Consider the following 21,789-nt stretch of genomic DNA (forward strand, 5'->3'; position numbering starts at 1 on the left):
ATAATTCCTAGGTGTCCTAGAGGTTGTATCTTTAAAAGGTTACATTATTGTATACATTCACTTTTATATTGGTTACATAATCTGTACATCACTGGTGTTCAAAAGCTCCTCAAAGAAAGAATTTCAAAACTGAGATTATCAGCGATAGCCTCCAAAAGTAATTGTTTAGCAGGGAATAATATCTAGCAGCCGATATATTAAAGTTTTTTTTATAAAACTAGTCCTGCACTTTCAATGTCATTATATCTGGGTTCAAATTTTTGCTCTACTATATACTGCCAATGTGGTCATGATTTCCTCATCTGGAAAATGGAAAAAATAAGTCTTACTTCATAGGACTGATATGCAGGTAACTAATATACTGTATATAACTAATTTGGCTTAGACTGCATATAACTCCTAAAATGAAATTATTCTTTCTTAAAATAATTAAAACATTTGTTTTTCCTTTTCTGCCTCACTTTCCCCCTTCTGATTTATAAAGTGTTCTTTTAATGATCCCTGAGAACTATTCTATTCTAAGGTTTCCAAGCAGCTCCAAATATTCAGCCCAAGAACTATTTTACCACGGCAGCTAGAGATTCAAATGAAGACATTAACTTCACTCTACAAAGCAGAAATCAGAAAATGAGAGATCTGCGAATCAATGGTAGACACGTCTGAACTACTACCATGAAGAAGATTGGGCAACTTTCCACAGTGCTAGAATGTAAGAAAAAAAAATATCTTTTCCTCCAAACAAGTCCAAAAATAAATGCTGTTCTAAAAGCTACTGGATAAACATTAATATCTATCTATGAGTACGTCTTCCTAAGGCTGACAATAGCTGGGAGTACCAGAACCTACATTCTAGGTATGGTATGATTTTACGCTCTTAGCCATGGTGCCTCAAATGACACAATGCTATTCTTTTTGGAATGAATTTAAAACCAAGCTTAGAAGCTATTTGGAGAAAAGGAATAGTGCACAATCTTTTGTCCTCGTGTGTGTGTGTGTGTGTGTGTGTGTGTGCATGAATGTACGTGTGTAAGTGGAAATTAATGAGAATGTAATCAATAATGACAGCTTTGTTTAATGTGTATTAGCATAGATTTTAAAGAAACACATAGACTTCTCTGTACATTTTTTAAATTATTAAGTTGATTTTACAAAAACAGCTGTCATATACAACACTGAGTTTACTGTTTGGTTCTCCCAAGATTACAGCTAACGCTCCTACTATGCAACCCTTCACCTTTGCCGCCCACACACACATTTTTTTCTACGAGGCATTTCAGCTGGAACAGCCCTGTGGATGTTGTGAAAGCACCCTGCTGCCACATTTCCTCATGTCTTGCTGCTTAATAGGTGAGACAAACTACATGAAATGTGTATGCTGATCTCTTTGTTGCTTTTATAAATAAAATAAAACCAAATCTCAAAGACATAACTGGTTTGGGAGAGCCACGATGATATCCAGATATGAAATATCACTATAAACAAGACAAATGCTCTATGGATAGTATCATGGTTTCCTAAAACAACGCACACACTACCTCAGGACGAAAATGCTGTTACATAGCCCTGAGAAAAAGAAAAGCTCAATCTTACACAGATTTGCTTTTAAATTTAACTGTCAAAAGAAAATTCCAGGCAGGCTCTTGTTGCCCTAACAAGTTAACCGAGGATCACAAATCTATTACAACAACAAAGTGAAGGTTATTTCTTCCTTTGACAAATACCCCCAAATAACTTCCACAATTTTAATACCTGGTCAAACAGTTTTAATAAAAACAAAATAAATACTTTATTCCTACCAACTGTTCATGAGACTGACCACATTAAAAACTAAGGAATATGAGTACAATCAGCACACCTTAGGAGAGAAGTGGCTTACTCAAAAAAGAAAAGCTACATAAAATTATGGGGAGAAAGGGGACACAAGAATGTCATTTTCTAATAAATAGATCCTTTGAACATTGAATTATTTTTTAAAATTTAAAACATACTTCTTATTCATTTTAACAAGTGATTAGCAAGTTGAGTGTGGGTGGGTTATCAAGAGTTCCTAATATTCAACCCGTTTTGTCATTTAACCTAGACTTTAAAAATAAAATCTATGGATAAAGAAATCCTTTACCTTGAGAGAGGGAGAAACTCTTTTTGAACATTAAACATAAAGACAAGATCTGATGAAAATAATGGTATGCTCACCTACCCAAGTACTCATAGGTAAAATTATAAAAAATGTTTAATTGCCCCTGTGGGTGGCAGTGATGATATGTAATAAATACAAAGTTCTTCACAAGATTTTGTTAATGCCTGCAAAAATTAACTTGCTAACCCTGTTTGAAAAACAAAAGCCAAAATAAAGCCTCCTAAAATTTGTAACAGTACACAGAATTAATAAACAAATGGCAATGTTTCCACAGCTGAGTAAAACCTCCTTCTTCACCAATACCACTGAACTTTGAGAGCTGCTTAATCAGGATGCATTCTCTAAAAACTTCAATTACAAAGTTATACTGTTTCCCCGAAAATGAGACCTAGCTGGACAATCAGCTGTAATGTGTCTTTTGGAGCAAAAATTAATATAAGACCCGGTATTATATCATATTACATTACATTACATCATATTATACAAGGCCCAGTCTTACATTATAGTAAAATAAGACCGGGTCTTGTATTAATTTTTGCTCCAAAAGACGCATTAGAGCTGACTGTCCAGCTAAGTCTTACTTTCGGGGAAACACGGCAGCTAGAGATTCAAAACCAAGGAAGATAGGCAAGGGAGGATAGGGAGTGAGATACAAGGTCAGAGACAAGTAAGGATCAAAGCCATGAAATAATGAATTTGCAGTTAATAAAAATGTTTCATACACATCAATAAGGCAACAAAAGGAGCCACCCATATATTCTCTCTCTGTTTCTCTCTCAGAGAAAGAGAAGGAAATATCTATTACATTTAAATTCAGATCAAATCTATCAGGTACAAATCAGATGCAGGAAGGGGTAGGAATAGTTCACTATGAGTCTCTACTTGAAATTCCTGAAATGCTACTACAAAACCTGTCTAACGTCTTCTCTTCCTGGTGTTCTAACAAGCCATTTAGAAGCATTTTACAAGCTCCAGGCAAGTTGAGGAATGAAGGGTGCTATATACAACTAGAAACCTGTGTTCTTCAGTGCCAAACCTTCCCGCGGAGAAAAGAAAAGTCTTACTGGAGAAGATTAAAACAGTAGATGGGAATGGGGGTGGGGGAAGTGAACAGAGGGACAAAGGTGAGAGAGAGAGAACTAGGAATTAATTACCTGAAATTTGCTTCCCTTTCACCCTCTTCACTGTCAGTCACCTGGGTGATAACTTCAGAATCCAACCAAAAGACACTGTCATCTCCTAAAGTGCTGCTCTCACTTTCAGTCTCCATCGTGTATTCAAATAATGTAAACTTCAAGGCATAGAATAAAGAACACCGATGTTCAGCTCCTTCAGCTCTGTTTATGCACACTCAGGTGTGTGGCCGATACACCAGTGATGTGTGATCATGCTGGGCCACAGTCTATTACGCACCAGTTTAATTACAGCTGGGGTAAAGACAGGAAATCGCACAGCACACTCACTGCATCTGACTGCTACACCTGTGACATCCAGACCCCTCCCACTGCCTGAGGCTCTGTGACCTACATAACTAAACACAGAACACAAATGAAGGTGATTTTTTCACTAATTATTTATTATTTATTTAATCACTACTGTTCTCAAAGTTTCCAGTTAAGTTGAAAATAGATGTTTTCAAAATTCAGGCTTCTCTTACTTATATCCTTTTGCTATCTCCGACTTAAGAAAAGTAAACAGAAAACTAGAAAAGATAGCACTATGTGTAAAAATTTCCTGGGCCAACCCCAATGAGTGGCACTGTTATAGATGTCACAGTTAAGGAGGATCACAATTTACGGAGAAGGTAAGTCTGGGGACCTGCCCAACTTTCCTGCCTTCTAATATTACACCTAGCTCTCCTTCCCTCAGTAATAACTGTCATATACACCTTTGCTCAGGTATCCAAAGGAGGACATTCACAGCCAGGCTTGTCCATGGCCTTAAAGAAAAAAAAGATATCCCAAGTTAAAAGACGCTGACAATTATATCAAATAAAAAGCATGCAACATTTTTACACATCATTTAAACTACAGACGCCAATGATAGCAATAAAATGACTTGCCGGGAACTGGGAATTGAGTGAAAAGTATAGCATTTATAACTCTGGCAACAACACAAATGTTACTTAGAAAATGGCGATGTTGGTACCAACCACTGACATGTCAGATATTCATGGGTTTCTGCCTTTTTCTGAGTAGGAGCAAACTGCTGAGCCCTGATTTTCTATTAAATCTGACCAGACATTTTTTAAAAGGTACCCACTGTGATACCCTTGAATTTTCATAGTTGAAAACAAGGGAAATGAAACAAATAGCCAACTTTATTTATACTTTTTTCCTTTCTACAAAATTATGACTTACCTAATGTGCTACTGTTTTAATTTTGCTACTTCAAAACTCTGTGTAGTTTTAATCTACTGACTGTGGTCATTAAATGTATTCCTACTAGAAACCAAAATTTGTTTTCAAGTTTGGGAATAGATCTGCTCTTGATAGCAGCTAATTTGGAAAAACTCCTGAGAAATTAACACAGAGACATCTTGCAGACTAGTCTAATAATTTCCACTTAAAACAAATCCATAGCAAAGTTTGGCCTGAATAATTTTAAAAATTAAAGGATTACTGAGATTTCTCTATGCCATAAATCCCCTACCATCTTCCACAGGTTCTGAAGAGATGGAATTAAATGCAATCCCTTCTTCACTCCATCTAATAAAATTAATTCCCAATGGATCAAAGATTTAAATGTAAAAATAAAACCATAAAAGAAAATCATGAGAATGTTTTTATCATCTCACAGCGGGAAAGTCCTTTCTAAGTATAATTTTAAGAAGCCCTGAAACCATAAAACACTGATACACTTTACTACAAGCAAATTTTACAATCTTTCCTAACCAAAAAACAACAAAAAAAAAATTGTGAGCAAAGTCAAAAGTAAATAATCGAGGAAAAACTATTTGGAACATATTACACAGGGTTAATTTCCTTAACATACAAAGAGTTCCCACCAATATTTAAGACCCAACAATCCAAAAGATAAACAAGAGCATACAGAATAAAAGAAAATTATTAAACATAATAAAAGATAAACATTAAAACATAATAAAAAGTAATTTCCCTCATAATAGCAATGCAAAAAAAATCACAATAGGACAGCTTTTTTAATTTAATCCATCAGGCAAAGATTTTAAAAGGTTTTAACAAACTGTTTGGAACGAGATGTGGGAAAATAAATATACACTGCTGGTGGGAATATAAATTGGTATAACCTCTCTGTGCAGGGCAATTTGGCAAATTCTACCAAAATTCAAAAAGCACATATTTTTGGCCCAGTAATTCTCCTGCTAGGAAGTTATCTTATTTTCATATGTGGAAATAAGAGATGAATAGAAATATTCATTCCAGTAAACTTTATAACCACAAAATACAATAGCAAAAACAACCTAACTTGCCTATTAACATAACACTAGATAGTTAAATTATGGAATATCCATAGAATGGACTGTTATTCAGCTGGGTAAATGAGAAACACAAGGCAGTCCAATCTGTTGGGATAAGATAAGGAACAAATCCTAAGGCACATGATTAAGGCAAAGAAGAAAGAGGTAAAGGTGTGGAATAGCATATATGAAATGCTGCCATTCACATTTTCAAAGAAGAGGAGGAAGAAATATGCAGGATTACATATGTGCAGAACAGCTACAGAAGGACAGCACCAGTGATACACGTTGCCTCCAAAAGAAAAAATATAGCTAGAGAAGAGGAATGAAAGGGAGACAGCTTTTCACTATATCATGCACATATAACCCTTGCAAAAAAAAAAAACTAATTTTAAATATACTCTTTCATATCCCTCATTAAAGAATCAGATTCTTAAATATTAAGACACTAGGTTTTCTTCTCTTCTGAACAATTCCAACTTCATAATGTGTTTTCATTAATCCTATTTACCTTTCCCTTTAATCATTTATTTTGCTCTTTCATTACAGTGGTTGATTTACCTCACTTTCTCAAGCCCTTCAAACATGAAAAAGTGAATTGTAAGCACTATTTTTACACAGCACACTGCGCAGTCTGACTCATCGCCCATCGATGTGACATATGCACCAAAGTGGGCCTTCCAAGACTTGTTCTCACAGTTTTGACTCTGCTATCAGAAGTTTTAACAAATGTTTTTAACTTCCAAGTCAATATGTGGTCTGTTTTGTTTCCTTCTTCAGTAGCTAACAAAAATCCAGCAGAAACAAAAGGCAGGAGAGAAGAAAAACAGAGTCAATCACTCAGGCCATGAAGTTGAAAGAGGGACTCTATTCCTGAAGACCATGATTGCTTTAACCCCTTTTTTTTCCTGACTGGCTTACAACCTGATCGTCAGGAGTTAATATGAACCTAATCCCTTCTCTGTGTATTTCCCATCCCAACCTATGAAAAAACAAAATCCATGGTATTTGCACTCCATTAATAAAGAAATCTAACATCCATATTATCAGTGCAGAGACTGCATCTACTTACTGTTAAATTCATAAATCACATCACTTTCTTTCATTGTTTCCCTTTTCAAAATCCAACCCAATAATGCTTTGCTCCAACACTCAGGAGGCTCAAGGTGCTCTTGCACAAAAGGGAGATGGGGGTGAAGAACATGGTATCAACGCTGACATAGTCTACCAAACAAAATTAAAGTAGTCAGAGGCTGCAGAGAACAACTCACACATCTACCTAGCCAGGGACACATACAACAAGTTGTATCAGCTTCAGCATTCCATTGGCTGACTCAGTAAATAATAAAATAGGCATATTAGAATCTAGAAATCTCAGGAAATCCTGATTGGTCTGAGGGAGTACTCATTTTTGCTTTCAATCTATAGACAAAATAAATCAAAACTATACAACTGTTAACATATAAAGGCAAAGTTTGAAGTAAGTGTAATTCTAGCAATGAGTTAAAGACCACTAAAATACAACATCTACATACAGCGGTTAAATGAAAACACTGGCCAAAAGTAATAAAATTTAACAGAATTAATCATGTTTTTCAATGACCATTCAACAGTAAAAGTATTTCTATCGGAGTAAATCTATAGGACTAAAGGAAAGAATTGGACCACAATTAATGTAAAAGTATAGTATTAAAATTATACAGTCAATTAAGAATTAATTATGCCACAGTTGATTTGGTAAAAGGCCTTATAAAGATAATAAAGGTTGAGTATCCTTTAATATAATGTTGAATTAAAGGAAATGTTTCCTGAGCTGGAATTTAGACTGACTACGCTATAGCCAATGAAAGATACATTACTTTCACAAATTTAGGGCCCTAGAAAATTGTGGTCTTGGCAGAAACTGAACTATATATGTGTATATAACTGAACTATATATTACGTATATATAATACTTATGGTCACCACTTTAACTGGACCTCCTCCTAATGTTAATAATACTGCAAAGAAAATGCTAAATATAAATTTAATGAATAATAACCAGGGGAGAAAGCAAATTATCTTACTAGATTCCATCTAAGTGGAAGATCTAGGGAGAAGTGTGGGAGGGACTAGGATGAAATCAATAGGGGTAAAACAGAGCTATGCAAAATGAATGAATGAATGAATGAATGAATGAATGAATGAACGAACAAACGAAGCCTGTATACTTGAAAAGCTCAGGGTATTGCATCAACTTTCTAGAGTTTCTCCAACTAAACTACTTGAAAAAAATGCCAATAAATCGTGTATTTTCAATCTACTGTTTTGCCTATTGGTATCCTTACCTGGATAGCTCAATCTGTGTTGATTTGAGACTGAAGTAGTTCTAGCAGCCTGCTCCGTACCTTATTCTGCCTCCTCCTGTGCTATCACTCACAGGGAGTGAGTGGCAAGAGCAAACGTAGGAGTCAACAATAACTAGTTACTTAAAGTTTTAGAGAACACTCAACTACTAAAATTAAAAGCATTTTAAAATTATAAGCATTTTTCTCAAATAACACTCATCCTATCCTCCAGTAAAAGAAGCTAAACCCATACTACTAAACAGTACTCTGAGATATGTTATTCCGATGTAAAATAAGTATACTTCTATTCCTGGTATCAGTAATTCTTCAGTTTTATTTTCGTAAAAAGAGAATCAAGTTCCGAACTGCTCAATTAAATTTATTTCAGGAAACAGGTATTTTTCCCCTTATCTTTTGTTATAGAAATTTGTTCTGGTAAATTTTGTCAATTGCAAAAATAATAATAATGTAAATCTTTTGAAAAGTCAAATATAATAGAGAAGCAAAAAGTTAATATAGGTAGCTCTTTAAAACACACACATATTTAAATTTGAATGATACATTAATTAGGAATTGCATATCTGCCTATTTCTTCTGATTTTGCTGGGACCAGACATTAATATTATTTGTGGTACTTTTCATCTGACATTCTCAAAAGATACAATATATGCAAAGTACATTTTATGATGTCTCAAACAGTACTTGCAAAATAATAAAACTATTTTTTAACTTTCAATTCAGAATCTTCAAGTTATATCACTATTCCCTTGTGGTAAGATAAGCAGGTTTAGAAAGTAAACTAGCTGCTTACTGACACGCAATTCATTAAGCTACTGTTTCACTATTATAACTAGTAATCAAGTTACTTATGCAAAGTAATTGAAAACAACGGTAGTACTTTTGAATATCTATGGTTTCCATTTTAGAAATAATGTTGGATATTTTTTAATTTACTGAAGCTTAAATGGTTCAAATTCCTTCTATGCCACTTGTTACCTTAAGTAATTTACTTAAGATCTCTGAAGTTCAATTTCCTCATCTGAACAGAATAACCAGGCCTACTGCAACGGAAGTGATTAAATGAAACAGTATAGTATATAAAGTATCTATGTAACACAATATTTATAAATAATAGATGCTAAAAAAACTGGAAGGTATAACAAAAGAAAGATGTTTCGTGAATCTAGGTTTGGGATCTACTAAAAAATGTTAAACTCCTTTAGAAGAGGAATCAAAATTTTCATAAAAGCTTTTTTTAATTACAAAAATATCATTATCTCACTTCAAGATACTAAGCCACAATCCCTTAATATCACAAATATCCAGTCAGTGTACAAAGTTTTCCAGTTGTCGGGAATCTTTTTTTTTTTAAGAGTTGGTTTGTTTGAAACTGAAACTCCATACATGGTATTTTAGCTCACATGTTGCTTATGATTTAAAGATTTCCCCCTCCCCCTTTTTCTATCATGTATTTGTTGAAGAAATCAGGTCCTATATAATCTCTAACATTCTGGATCTTGGTGATTATATCCCTCCCAATGGTGTTTGTTATTCTACAGGTTTCTCTAGCTGTCATATTTCCTTTACAGGCATTGATTCTTAAATGCTATCTATATTAGATGCCTTAGTTTGATGTTTTATGCCTTAGCTACCAGCCTTCTAAAATATTAAAATATTAATCAAATGAACAGCAAAATGATAGAAAATACAAAGAAGAAAGTAACTAAAGGGCCATAGATATATTCTTGCAATGACTTAACCAGGTAAAAATGAGGCAGCTATCCATGGTAACAGCATATTAAGAGGTTTTGAGTGTTGTTTGATTTCTAATCTAAATGGGCCCTTGCATCTTCTGCTGCCATCTATGACATTTCTACGTCCTCCTACACAATCTACTAAGGACAATGGCAATACCTGCACACATCTAAACAATCTATGACTAATAGGAACTCTACCCAGTATGCTTGCCGCTAATTACTTCCTACTATTTTAGAAGGACAACATAAAAGCTGCATGAACTAGGGAATGTCTCTGAAGTAGAGGACAGAAACGTTACAGATCACTGCTACTTGGGCAGGATGGAACTGATATCCCAAAATAAATTATCAATTACGTGAAAACAGTTGAAATGCAGGAATATCCCATTCTAGTACACTAAACTTAGTTCGCCAACTCTTAAACATTTAAGATTAAATGATGGTAGGAATCAAAAGCTCAAAGACTTAACCTGTAATCGGCTGCATATCTGAGAATACATGGACTCATGACACAATGTAACACAAAAGGATAAATATTAATAAACCTTCATGAGCTTGGAAATCCAACATGTTAGTACCACGTGTCATAAATTTGCCAAGGAAAACTAGACAATCTCTTCCCTGTACACCAAAAAAAACAGTTACTATTTCGCCAGTGCATCAGAATCTCCAAGTCAAAGAACAGTTAAAACAGTAAAGATTCTACAAATATCAACTAGTATATCCACACATTCGGAAGGAGTTCTTAAATGAAATGGAAAAGACAATTCATCATGCACCGGTTTTCCTGCCAGCATCAACCAACCATCCAGAGACTACCATCCATTCCATCATTTTCAAATATAAAATACAAAAAAGAGGCCAGCACAATAAAAACATAACCTTAGACTAGCACAGCAGTTTACTATTTCCAAAGCACTCTGCCACATTTCAAAGCAAATGACAAGTGACAAAGAGAAATTAAACCAAGGGAAGGATAGGAATTTTATATCTAAAATACAGATAATAGGAAACTAAACTTTTAAGAGAAGAAAAATCATTGAAAACTGAATTTGTTAGAATCTTTCAATATCTACATAGCCTAACATTAAAGAGCTTAATAAAAACAGGTGCAACATGTTCCAGGAAATGAGTATACAACAAGAAAATATGGTCACTTACAGCTTTGTTTTCCAAAGAGGGGAAGAAAAATACTAAGGCTGTTTCTTCAAGTCTGGCTTTAAAACAGAGATTCTCAATCCTATTTTTCTGCCCCTAAAAAGGTCCGGGATATGTACACACTCATTAGTAACAACAACTCATAACCTATTTAGAGATTTATTTTGACTAAAAACAATTTTAAAAAGCAAATTCTTTGACAGTGTCAAGCTTGTTGAGCATTCAAACCTTAAGGTGGAAATTATTTTATTTAGAACTTAATTTATTTGAAATTGGCAGCACAAAAGAAGTTAAAGAGGGATAAGAAAGAAAGAACTGGATGGAATGAAGTCTCTGGTAGGCTAAGGGCGTATGAGGGCAAAAGGAAGAAGGCAAAAAGTAAACTTTGAAAAACTCCTTAAAATTCATGGATGAAGCACACATAAATCATTAATCAGAATGTCTAGGTTATCATAAGGGTACCAATACCCTTCAAAACATTCTGGAAATGACACCAAGGTGGCACAATACTCAACTCTGCATGGAACGTGGTTGTGCATTGTTATGGGGGCAATTCCCATGCTTGTTGTTGACACTTTTGTTAGGCTATGATCTCTGAAATGAGAAACATTTGCATAACTGAATATCTGGTACAGACGTCTGATAGTAAAGAAGAGTCTGGCCACTGGCTATTTACTGCTGAAAAGAATGAAGGGCTATAGAAATATTTTTGTCAGAGAACATAAAGAACTTGAAACAATTGGCACTTATATAAATTTCAGAGATTCAAATACTCTCAAAGTTAGAAAAAAATCTTGAAGACCATCTGAGCAGTCAGCTAGTAAACTAGACTCTAGAAATTCATGTTTCCTTTTTCTACCTTACAATTGTATGGTAAATTTTCACGCAGTATCTCACGGTAATTCTGATACCCACAAAACCCTAGTGATGTGATCAAGGAAACAACATGGTTCCTATATTACTTACGAGGAAACTGAGGCTTGCCCAAGGTCACACAATTTTTAAGTGGTATTTACCTCTTTGGTTATCGGTGAAGAAACAGAGTGCCTCCTCCACTAAGAAATTTTCAATTTATTCCCCAGTCCAAAGAATCTCCTTTCTGCTTTCCTATATAATACTTTCAAAATGCTTTTCAAAATACAGGAGAGGCATAAAGAGGTTAAGTGATTTGCCCAAGGAGACAGGGTAGAGCTGGGTGTCTGACTCCAGACATTATACACTTAACCGCTAAATATTTCCCAAAATAGCTGCTAAGTATGATCTCTACTGCTACAAAACATTTCTGTACCATGAATTTGTGTATATGAGGTTGGCAAATAAGGGAATGAGTCAATGTAATTCAAATTATATATAACAATTTTTGCCCACACATTAATGTTTTCAGCCAGGTACATCCAGCTTAACACAAAGTTCACTACTATAATACAACAAAATGCAGGGATCACCATACTCTACATGATGCCCATTCATGCCTCCTTGTTGTTAGTTCAATTTGGTAAGGCTTTTACATGGTACTTCCTCATTTTTCCATACTTTGCCTTTGTCTCTGTAATTCAAGTCTCAACCCTTCATTACACCTCTTTCTATTAAGCAACCATCACCTCCATTTAAAGGTAAAATCCCTTCTTTACTATAATATTTCTTTACTTACTAACAATTTGACATATCTTTTTAACTGTGCTATTATAATCTGGGCAATTATAGCTTTTATTAGTGCTCTGGATACAGACCTGTATAGATTTTGAGTTATCTGTGCATCCCTACTTTTACCAGACCTTGTATTTTTAGTGTATGATTTTTAAAACCACAAGATTTTGGAGAAATACATATACCACGTTACAGCAAAAACATTATATAAAAAAATGTTTTAAAACCAATATCAGTATTTACTGTATATGCCTTTATGGACAGCCAGATCTTTCAGGTCTTACTATAGAATAAAATTATTACCACCAAAAATACTAGGTATCATCTCTCGGCCTTAGCATCGTCTTCTTAGAAATCTCCACGCCATGAAAGCCAAGTGGAGCAAATGCAAAGGCTGAAGCGCAAAAGAAGAAAGATGAGGCAAAGGTCCAAGTAAACCACTAGCTTGTGCACCCGCAGAAGCCACAGAAGCAGAACTGAGGAAAGCCAGAGGCCAGGGACACTGGTACAAACTGTTGGACTGCATGCCTGCTGTCTAGAACTTCTCAATGGATCTAGAACATCCATCGCCATCTGTTCCCCGCAGCCACCTTTTGAGAGACTCGTCTTGCTCATATAAAAACAGTCCTTTGCTCTGGACTTCTAACATCCTGGACAAGTTCTGTTCTCAGTTATGGCTGAATGTAACGTGTACAATAAATCATCTGCTGTCTTAGCAGAAGAAAAATATATATATTAGGCATTTAACACAACATGCCCTACTGATCTCAGTGCCTTCTATATTAGCCAAAAGCCCGGAGGTCCTCAGAATGTATGTGAAAGAACTACACAAACATGCTATGACTGGCTCCTAAACTTACCTGAGCATCAGACTCACTTGCGTAGCTTTCAAAAATTCTTCCACCCCAACAAAGACCTGCCGAATTTCCAGAGACCAGATCCTAGGATTTGCATTAGATGTTCTTCAGTTGGTTTTATTTATCTTTCAGCCCAGCTAGCTATATAATGATTGGGTATTTACATAAGAAAGAAACAAGCACAAAAATTAAGCCCCCCAAAATGATATGCTTTTACTTTCTGAAATGATCAATAATTCAAGTAAAAGAAATAGCATTCCTAAATCAAGAGTATTAAAATTGTATAGTCATTTTTTTAATCCCATACCTCAGAACAGATTGATTCAAATATGGAATTTGCTATATGTGGTTAATGTGAGGCTTGAATGAGTGGAAATAGTAACATTATCAACGATACCCACTTGCCTGACATACTGTTCAAATAAGGCCCTCATTGTAGGAAATGGAAGCAAAACTATGGTGTTTGTAACTTATGCACATGTGGGAAGTTGTATTTTTCTTGGCACAGAGCTCTGGCAACCCGAAAGAAGGAAAGTCACTATCTTCTGTTAACTTTTTTATTTTGGAATTCTTGGGTCTGGGGGCAAATTATTCTCGTGAAGTCTGTACCAATATCACTAACACTATTACAAACCATACTGCTTAATTTACCTCAATGTAATTTTCACTTATGTCTCCATTAATATTTATTTAAATGCTTGTATGAATCGATCACAGTTGGTAGAATATTATAGTATATAACATAATACAACTGTAAACATTTGAGGTGGCAGTTAGAGCAAGTTCAGCTTATATAAAACATCCAGTAAAACTTCATAGCATTTTATGTACTTAAATAACATGTACTTAAGTACTTGTGATCCAGAATATGTACAAGAAGGCAACAAAGTTTGAATCTAAGGGCTAAAAAATTACTCATTTTACATATAAAGAACAAACCTCTTTGGGCTACCAAACATAATTAATTTGGATCTTAAATATTTTTATCTGAACTTTACCTAGTTGTTCAAAAAAAATATATCAGGGGTTCCAAAAAAATGTAAACAAGTAGACACTTTCGTCAACGTTGCTCAAGCAGTAATTCACCATAATTAGAAGTGTCTGGATGTTGATGGTAACCACTTTGAGCACCTCTTGTAATTGCAGAAGTCAAACATGGCTTGTATTCATCTTTTGTTATCGATATATATTATTACAATTTTAATACAGTTTTCCTTTCTTAAACTCTGTATAATTTTTTTGGCACCCTCTGTATATGATATCTTAATTTTATTTTCCAAGTCTCACCAAAGGTTTATATCTCATACTAATACATTTCAAATAAAATATAGTATACTTAAAGAATCTGAGCTTTCATTTATCTAAGCTGCAAATGTTTTGACACACTTGGTAGTTCTGATGTTTTGAAATTTACATGATATAAACTGAGATCCAGGGTAATCAAGAATTATCCCACAAGGCACTAGCATGCTGCAATGCTCAAGGAAACTCACATTTCATTGAAAATGGTCAAAATCACTGCTTCAGTTAAACCAGAAAAATATCTCAGGAGGTATTTTATCTGACACAAAGGATGTGGTGTACCACCTGTAGCAGATCAATTTTAATCTTCCATTTGTCAGAACTACTTGCCAAAGGCAAATGACAGCATGTAATAACGTACTGAAATTTCCTGCAATTGGCAGCAGGTACTGTGACAGTAATGGAAAAAAGCAACTGATGCAAGAGTCCAAAATGTCATCACAGCATCCTTAGAACTTTCATTAAATAACGTATTACAGGATATGTCAAAAATAGTGTGCTTTATCTCAGCTGCATCTAATGAATTCTGCATTACTGAAATATAAATATTAGACTAAAACTCCTAAAAATGTGACAGGTTCCCTTACCTGGAGTTAAATTGTATGTTGCAAATAACATTTTTAATAGTGCAATATTTTCATAAAGCTACGTACGCCATATAAAAACAGATTTACTTCAAAGACATCGTGTTCTATGATAGCCAAAATGACAAATCTTACATGAAGATACCATAGTGATGATAAATTGAGATATTAAATGAGGGTAGGAAGAAATAAAGAATGATACTATACACTCTCAGTGTTGTGGGAGGAAGGTGCGTATTGATTTAAATGATTTCTTAAAATAAAAATTATAAAAATCTTGAAGATACGAATAATATCTCATATTTACCTTATCTTGTCCATGCTTGTTCCTCAAGAAGCAATTTTTAAAAGAGAACTACAGTAGTACCCCTCCCAAAAAACCATAACCCCTGTCTAACCATAAGAAAAAAGTCAAACAAACTCCAACTGAGGGACATTCTACAAAATAACATACCAATACTAGTCAAAACCATCAAGGTCATCAAAATGAGAGAAAGTCTGATAAATTGTCACAACCATCAAGAGTCCACGGATAAATGATGACTAAAGGTAATTTGGTATCCTGGAACAGAAAAAGAACATTAGGTAGAAACTAAAGATTCAAATAAAATATGGACCTTAGATAGTAATTATGTATCAATATTGGTTCATTACATGTAACAAATGTACCATAATAATAATATAAGAAGTTAACAAAAGGAAAAATTGGATATGGGGTAAATAGAAACTCTCTGTACTATCTAAATTCTATTACTGTAAGTGAAAACGCAACTCAAACTGGTTTAAATGTAAACGAAATTTATTGGCTCATATAAGTGAATATACCTACTAAGGATTGGTCTCACTTTAAGCAAAGAGAGATTTAAAGGGTTCAAATGGCTGCAGGAAGGTATCTCTCATTTGTTAGTTTTACTATGCTCTCCAGATACTAGCTATAGTCTTAGGTTTCATGTACAGAAAATTTAGCTGTAACATTTGTTTTTAACAATGCAAATTTTTCCTAAGTGATTAATATCTCAGGGAACAATTTGAAGATACCATGAATTTTGTATTTGCTTATGCATGATTTCATCTGCAGGAGTCGGCAAATTTTTTCTGTAAAGGGCCAGATAATATTTTACGGTTTGTGTCACAACGACTCAACACGGCCTGTGTGGAAGGGACGCAGCCATAGACAACAGTAAATGAGTTGGCAGGGATCTTTTCCAATAAAACTTTATTTAAACCAAAACAAGCAGGGTCTTAGCTTGTCATTCGGGCACTAAGTGAATGCAGAAAACTGCACCCAGCTGAACTCAGCTGCTTAGGAACATACAGAACGCACCAGGACAATGAGCCACAGCCATCCACATGTTGTGTCCTATCCCTATCCCATTTCTGATCAGCCTCCTTCCACCACTTCACAACTCGCAAGCTACAGCCCTTCTAACCAGAGAGTGGCCGGGTCCTCCACCCTCTTCTCTTCTGGTAGCCACCAGTGATTCAGTTTAATTGGGCCAGGCCAGATTTCTTACCTGTTTCTGAACCAATCACCATGTCCAAAAAGGCATACTGTGCAGACTGGCCTGGTCTTGCAACAGGAAGGTAGAGTCCCTACTCGGTCCCTAAAAAAACCAAGACTGGGATGGGAAAGGATTCCCAAACAAAAGTCAAGGGCTATTGAGAGAATAAGGTAGAGGGTGTGGGGGGAGGAGAAATCTACTACAACTTCTATGTGCAAAAGCTACAGAGTGGCATGGCTTCATCCATCCACATGTGATTAATTTATGCAAATTCAGCAATACCTATTCAGTACCGGGTATGATTCCAAGTAGTTTAAAGACATGAATTTTTAATATAAAAGAGCTTCCAAGAAATCTAACTCAGTGTATTTCACCTGGTACTCAACTGAAAAAAAAACAGCAAATCTGTTTCATTGCTGGAGAGAAAAAAAACTACAATGCATTTAGTGAAGACAGGATGCTTTTATTCTGTTCTTTACAGTAAATTTTAAGGGATTTTCAAGGATACTTGCAACTAGGATTACTTCCACCTTGCCCAGTTACTTCAGAACTAACCTATGGATTAAGTGCAGCTCCTAGATATTAAAGTAAGAAATCATAAAATTTCCCAATATACAAGGTCAGACAATTAAGTTCGCGAACTCATCCTAGAAAAAGTGCTACATACCTCAATGCTGAATATCACTATGGTCACCTTCCAAGCACTCCCCTTGGGAAGCTATGCACTGACGCCAGCACCCAGTCCACCCTTTACAGCGATTTTGGAACTCTTTCTGGAATGGCCATCAGAGCTGTTGTCATATTACTCTTGATGTCCTGAATGTCATCAAAATGTCTTCCTTTCAATATTTCCTTTTTAGAAGTTACCTCCGTTTATGAACTCCACTCAAATCATATTGAAAACTCATTTCCCTGGACTCATCAATTTTTTCTGCATCACTGTGCCTTTCTTTAAACTGTTTAGTCCCTCCCCTTTGAAAAGCCTTTCACTTATTTGCTTGGTAAAAAAGACTCATCCTTCAAGGGTCAACTTAAGCAACACTTTCTTCTCAGACGTCCTTTTTCCCACTGATTATCATTGTTTCATTCTGGTTAATGATAATATTCCCAGTGTTCATGATGCTGCCTTTTGGAAATAAGACACACATATACACAGATTTTTATCATGTTAAAGCAAGTAACCATCTATTCCTTTTATCAAGAATGGATGTAGAATTTTAACAAATACTTTTTCAAAATCTATAGTAGTGATGAAATGAAATTTTTTTTCATTTGATTTATTTATATGGTGATTTATAAAAGAACTATCTTTTTATTCTGGGGGTCGGGGGACGGCAATAATTACATCTGATCAGGGTGTAGTATTCTTTCATGAGCTTTGGATTCTGCTAATAGTTGAAGGATTTTTACATGTATATTCATTTGTGAGGCTGATAAATAACAAGCATCGGAGAGGATGTGGAGAAAATGGAACACTTGCACACTGCTGGTGGTAATGTAATCGGTGCAACCACTATAGGAAACAGTATAAAGGTTCCTTAAAAAATTAAGTCTAGAACTACCATATGATACAGCAATCCCCCTTCTGGGTATTTACCCAAAAAATATGAAAACACTAATTCATAAAGACATATATACCCCGATGTTCACTGCAGCATTATTTATAATAGCCAAGACATCGAAAGAACCCAAGTGTATGGATGGATGAATGGATACAGAAGATGTGGGGTGTGTGTGTGTACGTACACACACACACACACACACACACACACACACACACAGGGATACTACTCAGCCATAAAAATAAAAAAAAATATTGCCACTTGCAGCAACATAGATGGATCTTGAGGGTATTATGCTAGTGAAATAAGTCAGATGGAAAAAGACAAAAAACGTCTAATTTAACCTACCAGTCTTTATTAAATTCTTCTTTTGTTCTCTTTGGATATATTTTGGTATTTTTTCTCTCCTTGACTTAGATGAGTAATTCATTTATTCTAATTCTTTCTTGTTTATTAACATGCATATTTATGACAAATAATCTTCCCTATAGTTTTAGCTAGATCCCATTGATTTTAATATATTTTTTTCATTGTCCTTTTTCAAATTTCATCTTTGATCCAAAAACTATTTTAAAAGTTTTAATTTTCAGGTGATAGTGTTTTTGTGTTTTATACTTCTTTTAATTAATTTCCACATTTATTACAACGTGATCAGATAACACTGCCTCAACTATTTCTATTTTGGGGGATTTCTTGAGTGTTTTTTAATGCCCCAATTTATGACCAGTTTGGATAATGTTCTAAGAGAACTTGAAAAGAAGAAAGAAGGTGTGTTGTTTTTAGAGTATAAAGTTCAATGTATTTTAATTAGATTTACTTTATGTTATTGGATTTTCCTAAATCTTTTTTTTTTTTTGTCTACTGCTATTTCCAATATGTTTCTATTTTTTTCTTATTTCCCAGAGTTTTCACTTTATGTTTGTCAGTGTGGTTATTTGAAGCATAAATAATCGGTGTGTACCCTTTAATCATTATAAACCTTCTTTGTCTCTTTTAATCCTTTCTGCCCTGAATTCCACCCTTTCTGATGTCAAAACCTACACTCCTCCTTTGTTAGCTATTGCTTCAACTAATCCGGAAAACTTTCTATTCTCTGAAAACAAAGCTGCCATGAGCAAGTAACACTAACCATATACAAAGTTAATGGAAGACACTGATATAAAACAGTGGTACAAGTTAGGGTACCCATAGCATGTCATACCCAGGGTTACACCTTGCCAAATCTAACATTGCACAAGAGGTAAGAAATTGTTAAATCCTGGGAAACATTAGTGTTTTTAAAGTTCAGTATAAAAGACATCTCCCATCTACAAGTATTTTCTAAAGCTATCTACTTTTATAACCATGTACACATATGCACCACAATTCATGTATCATGAGTCACATAACAATTGCTTCTGCAATGTGTTTCTAGCTTCACTAGAAATACACTGTATACTCAATAAACAAAGGGAAAAAATGAGTACTATCTATTCTCCATTTCTGATTTCTGAATCATTTTAATTAAAAAAGACTAAGAAAACAAATACTATGTATCCTCAAGAATTATTCTGACCTTTTAAATAAATACTCCTGTCTGGGAAACAGAAATATACTTATCACATATACTTATCAGCTTTGCAAAGTGGTTAAAAGCACTAGCTTGGGTGCCAACCCTGAGCTCAAATCCCAGCCAGCCTTTGTGATTACCATGGGACCTGGGGCAAGCTCTTTAATGTAAGCCTCTATTTTCTTATATGCAAAATAGAATCAACACCACCTATACACTGACAGAATTAAATGTGACAACGTACACAACAGACTGAACAAAATACTTACTCTATAGTATTTATAAATTTGTTTTTGTGCAGACACTCAGGTAAAATATCAACACCAACTCTGACTTACATCTACTTTTAAAGTCTGCTAACATTTAAGAGGAATTAACTCGATGTTAATTCAAATTCTGATTAATATCATTATATGATTTTAAATACACTATGAAGAATTAAACGTTCATATCTACTTATTATAAAGCCGATACTGAAAATATAAACTCATCCATAGTATCCAATTGCTAAAAAATGGATTGCAAACTTCCTTATATCATATACATGACCTTTGCATATCTGTCTAGTATCACAGCATCTTCTGTCAATGAGCCACAGCAACTGTTTATACTTCTCCACCCTTATCATGGTGTGTCAAGCTCTTTACAGAGGTGGTTCCCTATACCTTTAATGCACTCCATCATCCATCACAACTATACCTACACATCCCCACACCCCTACACACCTGAAAAAGTTCTTTGTCCTAAATTAACCTATGTCACCTCCTTTAAGAAGCCTTCCCTGATGTCCTCAGATGTAAATTTATATAAATATAAGTGGTGACAATCAAACTATAAAAGGAGGCAAGAGAGATGAGATAGGAAAAAAAGAAGGAAAAATACATACCAAAGGAAAGACAGATTGGGGGAGAAAGGACCTGAGGAAAATAGTTTCTGAAAGAATGCCTCTGAAACACAAGAGGAACCCTAATGGCAAGTAATAAAGGCTACTCAGGGTTACAATTCTAGCCAATGAAAACGTAAGACCTAATAATAACACAAGGTGGATATTGCAGGTTAGATTCTCCAGGAAGCAGACTCTGACACATTTGGCAATGTTTATTAAGAAGTACCAGTGGGATCGACATCTACAGTGCGGAGAAGAAGAAACCCTAATTGAGCCAAGGGAGAAGGTGACCTTCACTGCAGACCCAATGAGAGCAACAGCCACGCCCTTGAGGAACACCGGTGTGTGACCCTTCAGAACTGAGTAGGGACCTCAGTCTTTCGGCTACACTGGGAAGGGGTACTGAATTCACAAACACATCCCAACTAGATTTCAAACTCATTATGCTCTTGAGAACTTGATAGCTGAATTTTTTAAGTTCTCTTCACCTTTTAGTTGTGGTTTATTTCAAATAGAAATAGCTTATTTCGAAAGCTGTACTTTTTTCCTACCAGAAATAAATGCAAATTTATATATGTATGCCTATGTACATATAACTGATTTTCAGTTATATGTACATAGGCATACATATATAAATATTTTCTCATACTTTATCCACTATGTTTACTTAATTGTAATTATCAAATATAAAAATGGTTAAAGATTTATAAAGCATATCTTTTCCCTCTGTTCTTAATGTTTTATTGGGTTCAGATTGAGGTAACTTTCCTATAGCTTTTCTAGCATTCCTGTCCTCCAAATGAAAAACAAGGAAGTTTAAACCTATTTTTTAGCTAAATGTTTCTGAGGTCTGTTATTGCAATCTATGCTTTACATAAGAAGCACAACAGAGTAGAGAATTAAAGTTTCACAAACCAGCAGAGAGCATGCTCTTAGGCGATCTCGCATACTAGTTGGCCAAAATCTATTCTTCTGAACCCGAAATATCATTTCTCCAGTAATTTTCAAACTCCTCTAATATTTTGATAATTTCAATAACATTAACATATTTGTAAAGATAATTACTAAGACTTACCTCAAAC

The 21,789-nt window shown here is 34.7% G+C and overlaps 1 protein-coding gene across 3 annotated transcripts in view; it reads right to left on the bottom strand.

The window, feature by feature from the left end:
* Positions 1–21,789, bottom strand: part of ARHGAP32 (Rho GTPase activating protein 32) — a 319,193-nt gene that overhangs the window by 231,404 nt on the left and 66,000 nt on the right. For 2 of the 3 annotated variants that reach the window (XM_033097360.1, XM_033097358.1), the window contains exon 1: positions 3,292–3,496. The exons of the other annotated variant lie outside the window; for it this stretch is intronic. In XM_033097360.1, the coding sequence (XP_032953251.1) occupies positions 3,292–3,407 (116 nt within the window). In that variant the 5' untranslated portion in view covers positions 3,408–3,496. Of the gene's footprint in view, positions 1–3,291; positions 3,497–21,789 lie in introns of those variants that run through there. 3 annotated transcript variants of the gene reach the window in all.

Source organism: Rhinolophus ferrumequinum, chromosome 25, assembly GCF_004115265.2.
Source record: "Rhinolophus ferrumequinum isolate MPI-CBG mRhiFer1 chromosome 25, mRhiFer1_v1.p, whole genome shotgun sequence".
Classification (NCBI taxonomy): domain Eukaryota; kingdom Metazoa; phylum Chordata; class Mammalia; order Chiroptera; family Rhinolophidae; genus Rhinolophus; species Rhinolophus ferrumequinum.